This window comes from Mus pahari, chromosome 15 (assembly GCF_900095145.1).
Source record: "Mus pahari chromosome 15, PAHARI_EIJ_v1.1, whole genome shotgun sequence".
Classification (NCBI taxonomy): Eukaryota; Metazoa; Chordata; class Mammalia; order Rodentia; family Muridae; genus Mus; species Mus pahari.
Window position 1 is genome coordinate 32,873,719 of NC_034604.1, and position 20,685 is coordinate 32,894,403.

The window sequence follows — 20,685 nt, forward strand, 5'->3', positions numbered from 1 at the left end:
GAGAGAGAGAGAGAGAGAGAGAGAGAGAGAGAGAGAGAGAGAGAGAGAGAGAGAGAGAGAGAACTATCCCATAATCTAGAAAGAACTACTAACATTTTGATGTAGAAAAGATGTACATATATGGAAATCATAAGCTGAAGCTCTCAGGTCCTGCCATTAGGCCTCAGTGCGCTCTCCTGTCTTCAGCCACTGAGAGTCCCACCCACATGGATTATTTCCAAGCAACTCCCAAACATTCTATAATTTCATCTGGGATTTCCCGGCCCTTTTATTGGGTGTGGTGATGAATTTATTTAATTATAGCACTCTGGAGGCCAATGCAGGCAGATCTCTGTAGGTTTAAAGCCAGCCTGATCTACAGAAGGAGTTCTAAGATAGCCAGGCTTACATAGAAACCCTGACTGGAAAAAAATATGTATATATATACATACATATACATACATACTTTTTTAAATATACATTTTGCATTTGGTTCAATGTCTCCTAAGTCTCTTAATTCCTTTTAGTATAAATGTTCCTTTTCCACCATTTTTGTCTTTTGGTTGCAATTTATTCATGAAGTCATTAACATACTCATTATGTATCTTTCTAAGCATTTTTATTTCTATAGTCAAACAGCATGCATAAGCTTCGTATTTAAAAAGTCTGGCAAACTTGTTCACAATATTACCAGTTTGTTTGTTTGTTTTTTTTTAATAGAAATTGAGGTCATCCATCTTTCCAGTATTATTGTAGCCTATTTTTTCTTCTTTATAACATGTCAGATGAACCCATGTCAGTAAAAACTCTTCAAAAGTCATCTAAATGTTGCAGAATGGCATCTCATGTGGATAGATATAGTATATTTTTAGGTGCTAATAGATTCTTACTTTGCTAACCAAATACACATGCATACACATTGTAACACAGTTAGGCACAATCTGCTGCCAATGTGGCTTTTCCAGGTTTCTTACTTCTTAGCATAACACGGGGAATACTTTGTTGCAGCCCAACCATAGGTTGCTCTTCTTCCCCAATCTCCACACCCAGGGTTAGCCAGAATATATGGGTGCTTGGACAACCACAGTGCCTTTCCTTTATGCTTACTTTTGTCTTCAAATCTTGGAAGAGCCCCTTGAATCTGCTGCTGGGGCTCCAGGGATGCCTGGCTGAAGCCAAGTTCCTCTGCGTGAGATCATCATGGGCTTTGGGGTCATATCTGGCCAGATGGAGTTGCGACTGCACCACTTAACTGGCTGTGTTTGACTTTGAAAAGGCCTCCAGGGCCTGCCTTCCTCTGCTGGAAATGAGGGGTAATCATAACCTCTCTCCAGATGATGAGTCCATGACCCAGTGGCTCCAGGCCCAAGAACCCTCCCTCTGTCACTTGTCAGAAGGTGGCCACCTGTTTGGCCTCTAGCATTTTCCAGACTGCCTGGTTGGTCTTGGTTCCAGTCTACCCTTGCACTCACCTTGATTCCCTGGCAGCATCACCCACTGCCAGGGCACCCTCCTGACCTGAGTGGTCTCATCTGTGCTCTCCCACACCTTCATGAGCTCAGTCACACTAGACTGAGGGTTTTTCTTCTGGCTTTCATGAAGACACCTGTGTGAATTTCTGTCCTCTGTGGGGGGTGGGGGGATCCCTCACACCCTCCATCCTTGTCCATGTGGCAAGAGTGAGTTTCACATACATAGTTAAATCTCACCATGGCAACCTCGCTTCTGAGCATCTCAGGAGCTCTCCAGAATTCTGAGGGAGGAGGAAGCCAAAATGTTCAGTGTTCACTTTGCTTCCCCAACCAATACCACCCCCCCCAGATCCCCCAAACCCTCAGTTCCTAAGGATAGCCCACCCCCCAAGTCCCCTGCCTTGAGAGCTGACTTCCATACCCTCTGTCTCCTAGGTGACTTGGTTTCCTTTTGTACTTTGCTGACAGGGTTTCTCTGTGTAGCCCTGGGTGTCCTGGAACTTGTTCTTTAGCCTCCAACTTAGAGATCCATCTGCCTCTGTCTCTGGGGCATTAAGATTAAAGGACCACATCATCACTACCGGACTTGGTGACTCACTTTTAACCTTTCAGGGTTCCATCTTAAAGTATCTCAAAGGTATCCAAAAGTCAAAAGACTAGTACGGTGAAGTACACATACTGAGTATTGGTTTGTTTTTTGTTTTTTGTTTTTTGTTTTTTTTAAAGATTTATTTATTTACACTCTACACTGTAGCTGTCTTCAGATGCTCCAGGAAGAGGTGGTTGTGAGCCACCATGTGGTTGCTGGGATCTGAACTCAGGACCTTCAGAAGAGCAGTCAGTGCTCTTAACCGCTGAGCCATCTCTCCAGCCCGAGTGTTGTTTTTTTTTTTTTAAAACCAAAAAACCTAAATTCACTAGTCACTTGCACACGCATGTGCAAACACACAGGTTCTATCCTTCAAGAACCATGGGAAGCACTACAGGCATCAGAACATCTGATACAACGCAAACCTTCTAGGACTCCTATAAAATCACAAAAGAATGATCATATGTGAGGAACTTAATATTAATACAATAATACAGTCCACTACCAGACCTTCCCAAATGCTCTCAGTATGTCCTTTTAATCTGTTCTTTTAAATTTAATCTTAATTTTGAAATTAAATTCAGAATTCGATCAAGGAACATGAATTGCATTTGGTTGCCATGTCTCTGCCCTAGGTTTTAATCAGCACCGTTTCCCTACCTTTTTTTTTTTTTAAAAAAAAAAAAAAGAAGTAGATATTTTTAAAGCATCCAGACCAGTAGTCTTTTAAATGCTCACAGTCTGGGTTTGTTGATTCTTTTGGCTAAATTCAACATAACTCAGCAGTCTCAGCAGGAACATTACAAAGTCGATGTTTGGGGTTTCCCAGGGACCACATCACTGGCACTCACTGCCAGTGTGTCCGGGTCCCCAGCGTTTGGCATCTCCTTGTCCTGTTAGCAGAACTGTTGTTCTCTCACTTGGTAAAAGTCATGTCCCCAGACTTCTTTATTGTGGTAATTTTCATTTTTGTTCACTCAGCTCTTTTGAGACAAGCTCAAAAGGCTGGCCTCTAACTTTGGGGCTCAACTAATTACCTCACCTAGGCCTCCATAGTGCTGGGACTCCAGCTGTCCATCACAGTGCCCATCCTTATAAAGCTTACAAATAAAAGTATTTATTTATTCATCTTCTTCTAGACATGGAAGCCCAAGCCTCCTGCTTGCTAGACAAGTATCCTACCTCCAAGCCGGTCCTTGGTTGTGTGAGACGCAGCCTTTCCATATTGGCCAGGCTGGCCTTAAAGTCACACTCTTCTTCCTTCAGCCTTCAGATGGGCACATGCACACATCACGTACACACATGAACGAGCACACATGTTCTCTTCCACTCTTTAGGGTCTGCCCTGAAACCAAATTCGCTTTCATTCATCAGAACCTATTTCTCTCCCTTGAGCTCTTCTCCTTAGCAACTTTTATTTATTTACTTGTTTGTTTGAGGCGGGTTTATCTCTGTGTAGCTCAGATTGATCTGAAACTCTCCAATATCTTCCTGCCTCAGCCTCCCAAGTGCTAGGATGATAGGCATGCACCACCAGGCCTAGCCAGGCAGCTACTGTTTATTTGGGGGGGGGGGGATCAAACTGTGCCAGTGTATGACAGGATGTGTGTGGATTTGTGTGTGTGTGGGGGGGGTTCTTCCCTCACCCCTGCAAACTAGAGTGATTTGATCGATCCTTGAAAATCCACGCAATGGCTAGGTATGGTTGTATATACCTTGAATCGCAGCACTCACAAAGCTGAGGCAGGAGAATTACTGTGAGTTTGAGGCCCACGTGGGTTATATGAGTTGGAGGCCAGTTTGGCTTAAAGAGTGAGACTGTCACGAAAACAAAAAAACAGAGACAGACAGAAACAGGGAGAAAGGCAGAAGACACACAGGGAAATTGACACCATGGGAAAAGCCCACATTGAGCATAATAAGTTACAATTTCATAGCACTCTTAATGTATTTAAAAACGTGAATCACTTCATGTTTTCAATGCACAGTGCTTCGAAGTGACCTAATGAAGCTCAGGTGCTCAGGATTCCTACTGAGTGCTTCAGTTGGAGGCAGACATGGTCCCCACACCAGTGTAATGAAGGAACAGAGGGGACACTCATAGTTCCTGAACCATGCAGGGCTCAGCTCAGCCCTGGTCCATTTGAGAATCCCCTGGAGCACATTTTATTTACATTGCTAGAACAAAGGCTGTGGTTTGACATTCTGGGGATCAACAGGAGAGAGCCCGGAAGGGTTGCTGGGAGACTATTTGATGGTAGACTGTTTGGGAGTGGGGTGGATATGCTTGTGAAGCAGGGTGGACAGTTTGGTGTGACCACAGACTTTGCTCTGGGGGCTTAGGAAAACACTGAGCAAGTCTGAGCTTGGGCAACTGCTGTAGGGTACCGTGGGGCCTCCTGAGTTTCCTGAATACTTCTCTCTCATTTCTAGACCTTCCTCTAGTTATGAGACATTCTCTCAAATTGCCTTCTTTCACTGTCCTCAGAAGGTAGTCTGATGTTTCAGGCTGTGACAGTAGATCACATCCAATCATGAAGGATGGGGGGATGTTATTCAGTTAATGCATCTGAGACAGCATAAAGCTGGCTGGCCTGGGGAAGGGGCATATTGGGGTCTGGCATCAAAGGGTTATATAAGCTCCCCCTACTCCACTCAGGGGCAGGTCTTAGGCATGGGGTGGAGATAAGGATAGGGATTTGGGGACTCCAGGAAGAGGCTGGGGGAGAATAAACAGGACTGACCTTGTCACTGTCTCCGCAGATCCCAAAATGGTGATGAAACTGGCACCTGGCCCAACAACCAGTTTGATACAGAGATGCTGCAAGCCATGATCTTGGCTTCTGCCAGCGGTAAGTGGTACCCATGGCTGTGATAGGGTGGGGATCTGAGGGAGGGGTGTTGCCAGCATAGCTATGGATGACCTGTAAGTCTGTGTGGCTTCTCTGGAAGATGATCTTCAGTGACATAGCTCCAGGTTGTGGGATAACAAAGGGGTCAAGAGGCCCTAAAATGCCCAAAGCAGAGTGATCACATGATCCACTGAGGCTGTGTGGGGGGTGGGGGTTGCAAATCTCACTGTGAGCTGGGTATGGAGGCACACATCTGTAACCTCGGTATTCCCTCTGCCAAGGCAGGAGGATTTCCACGAGTTTGAAATCAGTCTGGGTTACAAAGTAAGACCCTGTCTCAAAAAGACCAAAACAAACAATTCTGACCCTGGGAAGTGCCAGCGCAGGTCCCACATACCACAGCTCTGTCACTTGCTGACCCTGGAACATGGATCAGTTTGTTTGTTCTCTTTGAAGTTCAGCTTCCTCCACCAAGAAAATGGTAGGACTGTTCTACCAGGTTACAGTGAGGACTGAAGGAGAGGCACTGGGTATGGTACTGGGCCTGGCACGTACAAGATCCTGTTAGCGATCCTGTTAGCAGATGCTAACAGAGTATAATGTGGCCGTTCGTTTCTGCTCCCCGGCCTCCACCCCAGCACTGCAGTTTCCCCACTAAGCTTAGAAAGAATCTCTGTCACTGCTATACCATCAGCCCTGCCAGCGGCTGTACGGAGGAGTCACCGAGGGTGCGGGGCAAACAGATTCAGCTCCCTAACATGCAAGAACATATAGGCCTGCTTTGGAAGCAGGCCCGTCTGGGTTCAAATCCTTGGGGGCATAGCCTTGGCTGTCCTGGAACCCACTCTGTAGATCAGACTGGCATTGAACTCAGAGATCCGCCTGCCTCTGCCTCCTGAGTGCTAAGGTTGTGTGATACTCTGGCTTTATAAGGTGCGGGAGAGCAAGCCCCAGGGCTTTGTGCATGCTGGGCAAGCACAGCCCAGAACCAGAATCTAACTTCTAGTACACCCATGAAGGAGCCACAGTGAAACGCTTTCCTTTGTATTCTAATCCAAATAATTAGATCTAGTCTTGTTTCCCTCTTGGACCTAGAGGCTACATTCCTCCGAGTGCCCCCTGCGTTGTTCTCTCTGTTTAGAGTTGCCTGATAAAACCTAGGGTTCTCAGTTGAATATAAATCTCAGATGAATATATGCTTTTTGTTTGTTTTCGAGACAGGGTTCCTCTGTATAGCCCTGGCTGTCCTAGAACTCACTCTGTAGACCAGGCTGGCCTTAACTTCAGTGATCCATCGACCTCTGCCTCCTGAGTCCTGGGAGTAAAGGTTTGCCCCACCACCACTTGGCGCTATACAGTTTTAGTATCCATCCTTCGGAAACAGTTTACAGGAAGCCAACTATGTAAAAAAAAAAAAAAAAAAAATCCAAAATTCAGAGAAAACTGAAAACCATGTATTTTTTACTTATTATGATTTAGTAACCCTACCCTTGATGTCTGAGAGACTGAATGAGCCTGGCCTATGGGTAGAGGAGGGGGACAGATGATAGGAGCTGTCAAATTCTGGGGAACAGGGCTGAGATTCCTGAGAGGCCAGCTGTACACACTGGGCCTGGGAAGATGCCAGGTTCAGCTCTTGAGGGAAGTAAACAGGTCTCTTTAGCTGTCGTGGCCTTGAGCCCTCAGGCCAGAAGGCAGCCTTTTCAGCCCAAATCCAGATGCTAAAAACAGACATGGAAACCGTATTTATGGCCCAAAACCCTTCCCAGAACGTCTCTCTGGAGTAGGGCCATGGCCGCATGCATGCGCCCCTGTCAGGGCTCCACCCCTCCAGCCCACACAGGACCTGACCCAAGGCCCCAGCCTTGGGCTCTGAGGGGAATAGACTCCAGGACTGAGGTGGCGGGGTCAGGCCCAGCTCTCACTTTCACACCTAATTCCAAACCTCAGAGCTGGAGAGGCTCTGGAGCCCAGCCCAGCCAGCCTAGAGAGGATCGAAGGGAGGGACCCCTGAGAGAGCGCTTAACTAAACACGTAGGGGAGGGGCACCCAAAAGAAGGCTGCGGCTTGCAGCTGTGCCAGTTTTGGGCTCACTTCTTTGGCTAACTCTGGTTATTGTTATTGTGGGGTCTTTGTCTCACTTGGGCTGGCAATATTAAAAGGACCAGGGGAAGGTGGTAATGCGTTTGGAGCTGGAGGGAGGCCAGCACCCTTCCCCCACTGGAAAGGATCCTGTCTCTTTGCATTTCTAAGTGTGTTTTCTTCTGAGACAGGAGCCACCCCTGGTCCTTGCCTAGGCCAAGTCTTGGGGGTTAGAATATAACCAGAAAGGCCGCTGGAGTCTCCGGACAGGGCAGGAGTCCAGTGTCCTTTCTGCATCTTCAGTGTCTCTCCCTCCTGGGCGCCTCACGTTCTCTCCCACCAAGTGGCCATTTTGAAGGCTTCTCAGAGATCTTAGGTGTATGTAACATATGGGGCTCCTGCCTTCTTGTCATTCAGTGAAACACTTCCTGCCTTTTTGCTCAGTCTCCTTTCTCCGTTCCTCCACATTCCTTCCTAATTGAGTGCTTAGGGGCAGACGCAGCTCTATCCCTCCCTCCCCCCACATCCCAGCCCCCCCCCCCCCCCCTCTCTCTCCCCCCCCCCCCCCCCATCTTCTCAATCCCCTAAATCACTCTGGAATCCTGGCTCTTTGAAACTAGATCTGGGCCCTTCCCCCTTCCATTGGAGAAGGCTGTTGGTTTGAGGGGAAGGGTGAGGGAGCCTAGAGGGCTGTTACCTCCTGGAGTTAATTAGGGAAATGTCAGCCAATGAAAGGGGCGGGAGGGGTGGGCAGCTGTTCCCTTCTACCAGGCCTGTTCCCAGAAGGCCTTCAGCTCCAGGACTTTGGGGACTGGATGTAGAGGGTTGTGAAAGCCCAGACTCCTCGTTGCCAAGGTGGAGAGACCCTGGCACATCTTTGCTTTCCCCTCATACCCAAACTGGAAATATTTCCTGTCTTTATTTCTCAATCCCTGGTTGATGTCCCAGAATTACTCAATCTCTCCAGCTTTAGTCTACCTCTCTGTTAGCTCCAAGGCCAAGGGTGGAGGCACAGGCGAGAGGGGGTAAAAATGCTCCAGCTTTTGGCTAGGATGAGCAAGGCCTTCAACTCTCTCCGGGTCATAGAAGGTTTCAGAGCCTCCTGCTGGGAATCTGGGAGCCCAGCTCCCACCTCCCTCCCCGCCACCAGCTCCATTCAGAAGGGATACAGTAGAGTCACACTGGATGACTGGAGGTTATGAGGGGGAGTGGGGTAGGTATTCATTGAGCACTTGTCAAGCGCCAGGGCACTGAGTGTCTGTTTTCTTTCATCCTCACGGAAGCCCCATGATGAGTTATTTCTGTGCTTCGGCTGCTCAGGTAGACTTGGTCACCTGGGTCTCATTCCCATGCAGATGAGGAACCTGCTTTTTAAGCAAGAACACCACTCTGAGCCTGTCTCTCTCTCTCTCTCTCTCTCTCTCTCTCTCTCTCTCTCTCTCTCTCTCTCTCCTTTTTTGTTTTTTTTCGAGACAGGGTTTCTCTGTATAGCCCTGGCTGTCCTGGAACTCACTCTGTAGACCAGGCTGGCCTCGAACTCAGAAATCTGCCTGCCTCTGCCCAAGGGGCCAGGTCCTGCCTATCCCCACAATGTGCATGCACTAAGGGGCTGCTTGGTCAAGAGGGCGTCTTCATGGCCAGTCAGCTCCTCTTCCTTCCCACTCAACAAGCTTGGCTGTCCTGAGCCATGAGGCCCAGAGAAACACAAACAGGTAAAACCCACACACCAGCATCTCTTCAGTCTGGGGCACCAACCTTCTCAGTTGCCAAAACACCCCAGTACTTTGCAAAGGTGTTGGCCCTCGCGGGGTCCTTCGGGCATCCCATAGCCGCCTGTGAGGAGCCGCCCTAGATGGTCTCTGTGTAATCCCCACTCCAGCTGCTCTTGGAAGGAACAACCTAGGCTTTGGACAGAAGAGGGAGAACCCATACATTGTCGCTTGCTTCCCGCTTAGCTTCTGGGATGGAGGGGTCTTGAGGGGTGCCGATGTTCATTTTAATTAATTGCCTTGAATACAACTGTAAGAGGGTACAGTGAGGCCTGGACCCCACAAGTGGTGGTAACCCTGGCGGTTGCACTTTCCCTCCCTTCCCCTCTGCTGCTGCTTTGTGGCCCAGGAGCTGCTACAGCCTGGGATGGGGTCACGACTTCCTCTCCTCACCCCTCCACCCCATCGACATCGGAGAGGGTTTAGGTTGGGATGAATGGATGCTGTGGAGTTGACCGAGCTATCTGGAGAGAAGACAAGCCCTATGGACACAGGTCTTTCCTTGGGCCACAAGGTTTGGGCTGGTGGCCCATTTCTATCATGCTGCTTTAATAAAGATTTCAGAATAATAATAATAATAATAATAATAATAATAATAATAATGATAATAATGATAATGATGATGATGATAATAATAATAATGATAATGATGATGATGATGATAATAATAATAATAATAATAATAATAATAAAGTAGTTCCAGACCAGCACAGTGATACATACATAGTTTAAACAATTTAAACAAAAATGGTCCAGACAGGCTGATCTCTGAGTTCGAGGCCAGCCTGGTCTACACAGCAAGTTCCATGATAGCCAGGGCTACACAGAGAAACCCTGTCTTGAAAAACCAAACCACCACTACCACCACCACCCCAAACCACAGCAAAACCCAAGAAGAACAAAACCAAAGCAAACCAAGGGCTGGGCTGTGTATGTAGCTCAGCTGGGGAAGTGTTTGCCTAGCATATGCGAGGACATGAGTTCAATTGCCAGCACCACCCAGATAGACACAGGTACATGGATGGAGGAACACTCCTGCACAGGAATTAATGGCAGAGCTGCTGAGCGCATGGGCTGTGCCAAGCCTTGGTTAGGGGAAGCTAATGCACAAATGGTCTAGTGTGGAAGGCAGGGACAGGTATTTGAAGCCTTAGAGGAACACTAGCTAGCACATCTTGAGCACTTGCCACAAGGCAAGCTCTAGTCTAGGCACTTTGGAAGCATTTTCTCTTTTACTTCTTAGCCAAAGTGGATACTTTCCAGTTTACCTTCATTTTATGGAAGTGACGGTATTTAGAAAATGGATGGATGGTGCAGGGAGGCTGGGTAGACTTGCTGAGGATCGCAGGTCCCTCTTGACTTCTCCCTCAGCTCCTTTACACACAGAGACTGTATTCCCAGTGGTTGGGCCCAGGCATTCACTAACTGTAGGGCAAGGAAGTCACTGACCCCATCTGACCATCTGCCCTTCCTCTGTCTCTGCAGAAGCCGCCGATGGGAGCTCTACCCTGGGAGGGGGCGCTGGCACCATGGGTCTGAGCGCTCGATACGGACCCCAGTTTACCCTGCAGCACGTGCCTGACTACCGCCAGAACGTGTACATCCCTGGCAGCAATGCCACGCTGACCAATGCCGCCGGCAAACGAGATGGCAAGGCTCCTGCGGGTGGTAACGGCAACAAGAAGAAGTCGGGCAAGAAAGAGAAGAAGTAATATGGAGGCCAGGCCTTGAGCCACAAGGCAGCCTCCCTCCCCAGCCAGTCCAGCTCCTCCTTACTTGTACCCAGGCCTCAGAATTTCAGGGCTCACCCCAGGATACTGGTAGGAGCCATGGCCATGCTCCCCGTTGGGAAACAGAAACAAGTGCCCAAGCCAACACCCCTCTCTATACCCTAGGGGGTTGAATATGCAAAGAGAGTTCTGCTGGGACCCCCCTAGCCAATCAGTGATTGTACCCACATGGGTAGCAGGGTTTGTGTGTGTGGCACACACACAAAAACCATGCCACACTCCCTTAGTTACAGCTGAACTCCTCCATCTTCCAACCCAGGCAGGCTCACCCATCTCCTGCCTCCCTCTCCCCACCCCACCCACTCCTTCAGTCCCTCTCTTTGAGCAAGGTAGCTGGGCTGTTGGGGTGACCGGTGAGCTAAGCCGGCTCCTAGTTCTGAACGGTAGGGAGGGTATTACAATCTTTTAGCCTCTCCTTCAGTTCAGCTTTCCCCCAAAGCATGGTTTGGTACCAGTCTTCTCATTTCCTTCCAGAGCCTGAGACCAATGCTTAAGTTTTGGGGGAACAGTCACCCTCCCTCTGGTACTGATGAGATGATGCTTGCTGGATTTTGGGAAGGCATTTTGCTACTAAGCCTCTTTTCAATGCCTGGGGACTACTCGTCTTTTGTTTTTCATTGTTTGATGTTCCCACTGCATGCTGTGACTTCCCTACACCTCAAACAAGAGACTCCTTTGCATGTCTGGAGACAGTAGGGGGTGGTAAACTAAAGGGAAGTTGAGTGTATTCTGCTGGGAGTGGGGCAGTGGACAAAACAGCCTGTTAATAGGGTCTTGCAAGGGGCTCTGTATGTACCCAGGGGACTGGCTCAGTCCTCACATTCTAGCCATAGACAAACACCAGGCCAGACCCCTCCATCCTGGTTCAGCCTGGGCAGCTTGGGCTGAGCCACCAGGACCAATNGATTTAAGCTGACATTTCAGTCCAAGAAGACGACTTCTAAATGAGTTTAAGAGCAGAGAGGAAAGAGGGGCCTCTGTGGGTGCTGGNTACTCCAGAGGTGCCCTTGGTAGGGGGACCAGTGGTCTTAGCAGGAAGGGAGGCCCAGCAAGGTCATTCTTGGACCCTGGGTCTAGTCCAGTAGCTAGAAAAAGGGACCAAGTGGCCATAAAGTCCCAGCCAATGATGGGGCTTTTCCACTGGGCCCCTGTAGTCCTCAAGCCCCTGGCCTCCACCTTACCAGGTGCCATTTCTTCTCAGAAGGCCACTGCCCAGGCCCCCAGGCCGCCCCCTAGTGGCCAGAGAACGGTTAAAGCCCCCCAGTGCCTCCTTGTGCATAGAACTTCCTCTGCCCTAGCCCTTACAGTAGTGTAGAAGCCCCTTCCCCTCTCCCCCCACCTTCCCGCTGGTGTAGAATAGCCAATAGTATAGTGTGGTGTGCTTTTACGTGATGGCGAGTGGGCAGCGGGCGGTGGGCTGTGCACAGCCGTCTGTCCTTTGAATCTCAATCTGCCTGCGCGGCCCGTGCTGTGTTTTGTGCTGTGTCCACACGCTGCGGCGACCCCTCCCTGTACTGACTTCTCTATAAAAAGCTTCTCTTCGCATAGTCACGTAGCTCCTGCCCATCCCCCTTCCGATATCTCTCGCAAGTTTTATACTCTAATATTTATATGGCTTTTTTCTTCGAAAATTAAAAATAAAAAATGGTTTCTTCTGAAAATGTGACCGCGCCTGCTTTAATAGATGGAACACAGAACATGTGGGTGGAGTCGAGTTGTTTGTCTTAAATAATAGAATCAAAGGGTCATAGTTGTTTGTGTCTTGGCTTTGTCTCGATCTATTTTTGAATTGCGTGTGCTTGTGCAGTGTGCATCTGACTGTCCAATATGGAGTGCATGTTTCAGATTCCCTGGTGTCTCTAATAATATGTGATGAACTCTAATGGTGCTTGTGGATCAGTATGCGGTGGTGGTGTCGCTGGAGAGTCCATTGTGGGGGTGGGGAGTTTGAATGCATGCGCAACTGAGTGCACAGATTTATTCTCAGGGCTGTCTCCAGGCAGAAAAGGAGACCCTGCATGGAGGGGGGAGGGGCGCGGGAGCCGGAGCGTGAGTGGGGGCGTGAGGGCGCTGGGGACTTTTTCCTAGATCCCGCCCCTTCCCCACTAGCTACCTCCCTTCTGTTATGGGAGGGGGCTGATCCGGAGGAGGATGGATTCTCCTTTGCCTATCCCTCCTCCCTTGCAGCTGCCTAGAGGTCTGAGGAACAGCAGGAATGAGTGCCCGGGAGACCATTTTCTGAATACTGAGTTCCCTACCCAGAACCTCCGTTTCTCTAAGTGAAACCTGCTTTTACATTCTTTTTATAGCAGTAAAGTCGAATTGAAGGGGATGGCACGAGATGGCCTTGGGACCCAGCCCCTTTCCCTCTTTTTCTCGGTCCCCCTCCCTCTGACTCCTAGGTTCGCGCAGCTCTGGGAGTCAGGAAGATTGATCCGGAGGCCAGACACGGACCAACAGGTTTTCGGGAGGGTTAGTGAGGGGTGTCCATCAAGAGAGCCAGAAGAGCAGTGTCGGAGCTCTCTCTCCCTCAGGTTCTGGTTACCAGCTCTGCCGCCTCCTGGTCTGTTGCCATGGAAACCAAACCTTCCAGGCGACTTTGACTTTGCGTGGGAAGGGTGGTGGTGTGTGAGGTTGCTGAGAGGAAAGCAGGGTTTTCTCGGAGCCTGGTGTTGGAAGGGCGGGGTACTGAGTGCCTGGGTTCTATTCCGGGCAAGGAAGCAGACGGTAGGGCAAAGAGCAGCTGTGGCTGGTCCCCTAATTGGTATGTGGGCACCAAAAGATGAGCGGAAATGGACAGCCTCTAGGGTTTTGAGGCAGGTAGCCACCCCATCTCTGCCATCTGAGGCTGCTGCCCGGGCCCAGGGGCTATTTAAAAGGGTTTTATTTCTAGCATAGGGCTGTCCTGTTCCCCATGGGTCTGCTCACTGTTAAGGTGTCTGTTGAGGTTACAACTTGCTTGAACTAGCATAGCTTAGTGGCCAAGTCCTCTGGTGTCTGGGCTGACTTCTGATCCAGGTTGGGCAGGCTCAGGATTCCAGTGCCAGGGTTAAGCACCTTTAACTTGGTGGGGATGGAGGACATAGGTACTGGCCAGAAAACTGTGGCATCTGGAGGAGCCAGGGGAGTGGGAAGTTGGAGGTGAGCTAAAATTAGGGCCCCCAAGCCTAAGAGTCACAATGTGGAAGCAGTTAGATGAGGAAAGCAGCCCTGTGAGGGGCCTGCTGCTCACAGAAACTGCCATGGAGTTGAGCCATGCCCAAGATCCACTGCTGGACTGGTTAGCTTCTGACTGACTTGACAGGTCAACAACAGAGTGGGAAACCACCAAAGAAAAGCCCAGACCACTAGTGTGAAAAGAACCAGTGCAGAATTTTACAAAGGAGGCTAGACGGAGGTTGTTTCAATGCTTTATTGACAGTTGGAAACAAATCCATCAAACTGGAGGTGATGACATCCCAAAAGCCCAAGAGGCAAGGGGTTTGCATTTTATCCCCTCTACTTAAAAAAATTTTTAATTAAATGCATTTTAGCAAAAGTGATTAAAAAAAGAAAAGGGTCAAAGCCCCAGATGTCAGCGAGCAAGGTGGCGGCTCAGGGAAGAGCCAATCCCTACTTCAGTCTTCCCAGGACATAGCCCAGAAGCTGCCACTGTTCCTTTGGACACAAGTTCTAGCAACCCAAAGGATCCTCCCTGGCCACAAGGCCCCCTGGGCTGACCCTTGTGTGTCCTAACTCCCCCAAGCTCTGGCAACTCTAATTCAGTGTCAAGCCCGGACAGTATACTTCCTTTTCTGTCGCCTTGGAGGGGAGGCTCAAAGGGGCCTCAGAGGAGACCACGCAGTGACCCTCAGTCAGAGAACCTGCACTTCTTGCAGTGTGGGCCATCCAGTCTGGCTCACTGTTCATATGGGGGGCGGGCACCCCTGTGCCACTTCTGATGCGTCTGCCTAGCATCTGCACGTTTGGCCTGATAATTTAATACATTCATGAAAACACAGCATCTGAGCTCTTGATACCCTATGGTGTGGCCCAGCCCACCCAGAGAAATTTCTCTCGCCTCAGAACTGACTAGGGAAGGGTCTGCCTTGGCCTCACGGTTTAGTCTTGAGGAGTGGGATCAATATTTAGGCCATGTTCAGGACTGACCGACCCCAGGAATGCTTGAACCTACCGTCAAAGCCTCTTTTATTATGGAGGGGGAAGGGGACCAAAATTATTTTTCTTAAAAAATTTTTTTCATATAAAAATAGATCCATTTGCAAAACAATTTCTCAGCCAGGAGGCTCCACCTCCCATTTCCTTGGATGGAGGGGGTGAGGTGTTGGGATGGTCACACTACAGCCCACACTCCAAATGGATGCACCAAAGCTCTGGGGAAGGCATGGGGGAGCGGGGCTCAGTTGCAGGGTGGAGGTGAAGGGGCTGGTGCAGAGGAACCAGGGAGGCAAGGGCATAAAGCATGGCAGCGGGCAGGGGGCGGGCCCCACACTGTCACTATGCCCTAGCTACCTGCCTATGGCTCAGACCTGGGCCACAGTGGAACCAAGGGGGAGAGTGGTTGAGACCCTTTGCACGGGAGACCTTTCCCAGGAAGGTGGGGTAAGGGTGGGATTTGCTTCCTGCTTTTGCGGGAGCAGCTCCCAATGCCACAGCACTAGTAATAAATAACTGCCAGGAGGAAAAGCAGAGGTGACAGCAGTGAAAAGACCTAGCCCAAAGGTTCACAAGTCCCATGCTATTCTCAGGGCCAGAGAAACCACAAAAGAAAAGCACAAATGCAGCAAGATTGACCTAGGGGAAGGCCCACGCGAGTGGGGCTGAGAAAGCAGGCTGGGTTCTGTCTGAGACCAGGACCTCTGGGTAACAGAGGAGACAGGGTTAAGGCAGCAAACACGGACCCTGCTTTGGTAATACAACAGCCAGGGCTGGCTGGGCTGGGCTCAGGCCACTCCTACACTGTCCCTTCCTTTTGGCCTCCAGGCAGCTGAAGCTGTATGTGGTGTTCAGAGAGCAGCAGGCCAGACAGAAAGACAGGGTCAGGTGGTGGAGTGGCCGCTGCAGTGGGATATCTCCTTGACCATTTAGGCCCATGCTGCAGGTACAGTCTGGGCTTCGCCTAGAAGCAGCAATGGTCATAAAGCCCAGCTTAGCTTGCGCGGCCAACCAGCTCCTTGGCTTCTTCCAGGATCGTGGGGACTCCTTCACTTTTCTTGGGCACCTTAACAGGACCAGGAGCCATGGCATCGTCCTTGGTCAGCTCCGAGGCTAGCAGAGATGTGACTGCACACCCAGCCTTCCTGTTGACTGCAAGAGAAGACATGAGACTCCATCCACAGAAGGCCTGGTTTCTAATCTCTTTACAGTTCTAAAGCAGGTGTTCAGCCATAAGCCAAGCAAATGTGGCTGCCTTGTCTGGTTCTGAGTCCTTATCAGGAGGGACAGAGATTCAACATAAAATATACTATACCTTTGGGGGCAATTATGAAGGTTTGAATACAGCTAGACAGAACAGGACTTGAAGGGCTGGGGAGATGGCCCAGCAGTTAGGAATACTGGCTGCTCTTGCAGAGGACCTAGGTTTGGTTCCCAGCACCTGTATGGCAACTCACTACCATCTGTCACTTGTGTTCCAGGAACTCACTGCCCTTTTCTGACCTCTCTGGGTACCTGGAATGTATAGGATGCATCTGCATAAATACATGCAAAACACACATAATAAAAAATAAAAATACATCTTTAAAAAAAGAAGAGCTGGTTTAAGTGTTGGCTGTGTATCAAGAGAAACAGTACTCAAAGTCCAATTTCTCCTTTAGGTTTGCTGGAATGAAGTATGCTAAAGCTTACCAAACAGTATTTTGTAGGCACTCCACAGAAAGCTAGTAGGTAAAACTCTAAGGCTGCTGCAGGAAGGCCTGCTCTAGCAATAGGCAGCTTTAGTTGGCTTGGAGGGATTCTTGCAAAGAGGAGTGTAGCCACTAAGTGTCATCACATACACAACACACTCCCATGCGTTTCTCCAACAACCAAGGTCCACATGCTTGCCTTTCTCACCTCTTCAGTGTGTACCATGTATGTGTACAACATATGTATGCATGCACACACTAAGTGGTGGTATGTGTACAACATGTATGTGTGCATGCACACGCCAAGTAGTGAAAAGATAGAAAAAAAAGTACATTAGAAAAAGCCAAGGATAACCAAGAGGGAACTCCTAGAAAGAAATCTCAGCCAAAGTCTCTCCTGCTCCTTTATGAATATGCATTTCAGACCCCAGCATCATCAGGAAGACAGCTAGCTCCTCGGGACCATGCCCACCTCGTGATGACCAACTGTCTCTTTAGCAGCATGCACAGACTGCTTATATACCTAGCAACCTTGAGTTTTCAAAATCAGACATAAAATGCCATATATGTTATAAATCAATTCCTATGAATGCCCAGCTTGAGGAAGTTCACAGAGATAGAAGATGGAGTAACAAGAAAAAATAGCATGGTGGTCACACTTGTAATCCCAGCACTTGGGAGGCTGAGGCAAGAGAATTCTTAGTTTAAGGCCAGCATACTTAGAAGCTAGCGCAGCTATGAGATCCTGTCTCAAAATTTCTAAATAATCAAATACAGGCACAGGGAACAAATATCCCTTGTTCTCAGAAAGTTTTTAAATTTCAAACTAAAGCTCATGTCAGGGGCTGGTGAGATGGCTCAGGGAGAGTTAAGTACTGGACTCCAAGCACAGTGGCAAGCCATGGACACGTGTATGTGCATGAACACACACACACACACACACACACACACACACACACACACACACACACACACACATTTTAAATAAAAACAAGTTTATGTCACTACCTGGAACAAAAAATAAAAAGTTTAATGCCAGGGACTGATGGAGGGAAGAATCAAGTCCCTGCTACTTACCAGAGAAGGAAAAGGTTGCCTTTATTTGAACATCTCAGTTTGTACATGCACTGAAATACCCTTGGATACTCCATAAGGATGTGCACAACTTTTATGTGTACGTTAAAAAGTAACGGCTAATGGATATGGAGTCTTTTTTTTGGAGATGAAAAAAATATTCTGAAATAAAACAACGGTGACAGTCGAACAATTTTGCACAATCCCAAACTGAGCAAAAGCTGGAGGTAGCAGCCCACACTGTTAGTCTCAGCATTTGGGAGTCTGAAGCAGGCTCTTTGAGTTTCAGGCCAGCCTTGTCTAAGTGGAGACTTCCAGAACAGCAAGAGCTACAAAGTGAAACCATCTCAAAAAACAAAAACGACCAAAAAACAAAACAAAACAAAACAAAACAAAACAAAACAAAACCAAACCAAACCAAAAACCAAAAAACCCCACAAAGAATCTTCCTGGGACCTAGAAAGGGCTGGAGTGAAGAAAGCAGTGACTAAGCCTCAAAGAACCAAGCCCAGTACTCCCTAATGACTCCGCCATGAGCAGGAAGTCTAGAGTGGATTGCTTTGGGCTAGCAAAAAGCTTTAGGTAGGCGGAAGCCAAACCAGGTGAGAGAGTCCAAGCCTTCTCCAGGGTGAGCAGTCTCAGCACAGAGCCATGACCCAGAGCTCCTGTTTCCACACAAGCAGAGGCTGCCCCCAGGGAGCACACACTCCAACCACAGATACCAATTTAGAGGTCTCCTCCTCCTTCTCCTCCTCCTCCTCTTCCCAAGGGCACAAAGGGTTATCTACCAAGAAGAGAAAGAACAGAAAAAAATCCTGCTGACAGTATATGGGTGTATCTAGGAGCAGATCATAGGTAGAGGTGTGTGCGCGTGCATGCATGTGTGCGTGTGTGTGCGTGTGTGTGCGTGTGTGTGCGTGTGTGTGTGTGTGTGTATAAGGTACCTACACCCTTGGCTTCACCAAGTTAGATGTTGAACTGTGGAAACAAAGCATTGCCACAAGAGCTGATGTAAGAAGAGATGTGTGGGCGTTTCCTGCTTTCCTTTCCCATCTCTCCTCATATGTGCTTCCTTTCTACTCTTCTCTCTTTTTTTATTTTTTTCTTTTTATTTTTCTTATTAGATATTTTCTTTATTTACTTTTCACCTTTTTTTTTTTCTTCTTTTTTTTTTTTTTAAGTACTCTGTAGCTGTCTTCAGGTACTCCAGAAGAAGGCGTCAGGTCTCTTTACAGATGGTTGTGAGCCACCATGTGGTTGCTGGGATTTGAACTCAGGACCTTCGGAAGAGCAGTCGGGTGCTCTTATCCGCTGAGCCATCTCACCAGCCCTTTATTTACTTTTCAAATGCTATCCCAAATGTTCCCTATACCCTCCCCCTGCCCCTGCTCCCTTACCCACCACTCCCACTTCATGGCCTTGGCATTCCCCTGTACTGGGGCATATAAAGTTTGCAAGACCAAGGGGCCTCTCTCTACTTTTCTCTAAAGCACTAAAATTTCCAGGATCCCACTGTCGTGTCCAGAAAAACAGCGGCAGTCTTATACATGTGCACATGTGCATATCTGTGTAACTCGAGTGAATGAACTGAAGCAACTGCTGACTCAAAACTCAACAGCTGCCTTAACAAGTTAAGAGTTCCAGGGCAGCAAGTCCTAAGCTGCTGCTCCCTCTAACACTCCCTGATGTACCTGACACAGCAGTGTTTCAGGATGTCTCTACTTACGAGACTTCTGATTTATTACGTGTCCTAAGACCCAGGGGGATATGGCAGACAGAGAAAACAGCACAATTGCCCCTTTAATCCTTGAAAGTAGGTACACTAGGAATGGAAACAAAATAAAAAATGAGAAAGCCTTTGTTCTAAACTGATAAAAAGAACCGAGGGAAGCCCAGCATCCCAGTTTCTGATCTATCTCCACAGTCATCTTTCCTTATCAAGAAACTGACTTCCTCCCTCTATAAGGCTACTGAGTACTTACAGTAGCCAGAGAACATGGTCAGTGTTTGACTGTGTAGGATCTGGAACAATTATTAACTAGGAGAATGGACCCTCATATTTGGGTGTGAGAAATGATCAAAGCAGAAATCTGAGAAGATAGGTGAGCAAGAGAATCATGTAAGTAAACCCTGCTGAGTAGTAACACTAAGAGCTCAGCTCAGTTAGAAAAGTTAATGGTTCAAGAAAAAAAAGTCCTGAGACACAAGCTATGAACAAGCACTAAAGAGGAAGTGTTCTTGTTAATAAGCTTCCTCAGGGAAGAGGAAACTGGGACAGATGGGACAGCCATTATCATCCTAAATAACTCATCCATGTCTCAAACTACCCTAATTATACCTCTTGTCCTATTTTTACAGAATTGGGGAGAGTAGTGATAAATGAATCCTCTTTTCAGACAAGGGGGTTCATCAGACCTCCCTGGTACAGTTCACCACCTCCAGAACACTGGCTGTAATGTCCTAGGCCGGAGTTTTCTGGCCTGGATAAAGGGGCATTTCCCCATCTAATAATGCAGGCTTAATGGAAAGAGTCCTGGATTTGGATTCATAAAAACAGGACACAGTTCTGGCTTTATCACTGCTTAGGTGTAGGGTCTTAACTCCTCCTACCCATGAGCAGAGTGGATACTAATCAATATTAGGGCTTTTAGGTTTATCAAGGCTCTAACACAGACCTCAATTAGCAATAAGGAGCTTATAAGGAAGCTGAGAGACAGCTGAGGGAAGACTCCAGAGAGAGAGATGCCTTTCTCGATTTTCATTCTAGTATGTAAGTGGCCTACATGCAGTGCAGGCTTGGAGATAAAGCTGAATCATAAAAACCACAAGCTGACTCAATCACAGCTGGAAATGGGAGCTCTAATACAGTCACATGGATTCTTCTCCTTGACACTCAGGCCATTGTTCTTCCACACCCTGCAGACTGTAGCAATTTACATGTTACTTTTAATGAACAGCCCTAACAGTAAGGCTCCTCTTCCAACTCCTCAATGGATCTTTGTATCGGGTCACTCCTTCATGTCTCCAGAGACTGGAAGACTTTAACATTCCTGGAGACCCTAGGGGAAAAGCTAGTGTCTCTGAATGGAGACAGCTGCCTCTGGGAAGGGAAAGAATGTGAGGCAGATAAGCCTGCCAGTGCTCTGCTTTTCTGGCTCTCAGCACTTGGTCATGAGCAGCAGTTCTCAACCTATGGGTCTTGACCCATTTGGAGGTCACATACCAGACATCC

The 20,685-nt window shown here is 48.4% G+C and overlaps 2 protein-coding genes across 28 annotated transcripts in view; one reads left to right on the top strand and one right to left on the bottom strand.

The window, feature by feature from the left end:
• Positions 1-12,194, top strand: part of LOC110333163 (protocadherin gamma-A4) — a 180,751-nt gene extending 168,557 nt beyond the window's left edge. For all 25 annotated transcript variants that reach the window (XM_029546769.1, XM_021214659.2, XM_021214665.2 and 22 more), the window contains 2 exons: positions 4,804-4,892; positions 10,229-12,194. In XM_029546769.1, the coding sequence (XP_029402629.1) occupies positions 4,804-4,892; positions 10,229-10,455 (316 nt within the window). In that variant the 3' untranslated portion in view covers positions 10,456-12,194. The remainder of the gene's footprint in view (positions 1-4,803; positions 4,893-10,228) is intronic.
• Positions 12,195-13,932: 1,738 nt separating this feature from the next.
• The window catches only part of Diaph1 (diaphanous related formin 1), a 93,797-nt gene continuing 87,044 nt past the window's right edge, over positions 13,933-20,685 (bottom strand). Inside the window, exons 28-29 of one of the 3 annotated variants that reach the window (XM_021214305.2) lie at positions 18,176-18,237; positions 15,717-15,840 (exon numbers count right to left, since the gene is read on the bottom strand). In XM_021214305.2, the coding sequence (XP_021069964.1) occupies positions 15,802-15,840; positions 18,176-18,237 (101 nt within the window). In that variant the 3' untranslated portion in view covers positions 15,717-15,801. Of the gene's footprint in view, positions 15,841-18,175; positions 18,238-20,685 lie in introns of all 3 variants that reach the window. The other 2 variants (XM_021214306.2, XM_021214304.1) reach the window with 2 other exon arrangements.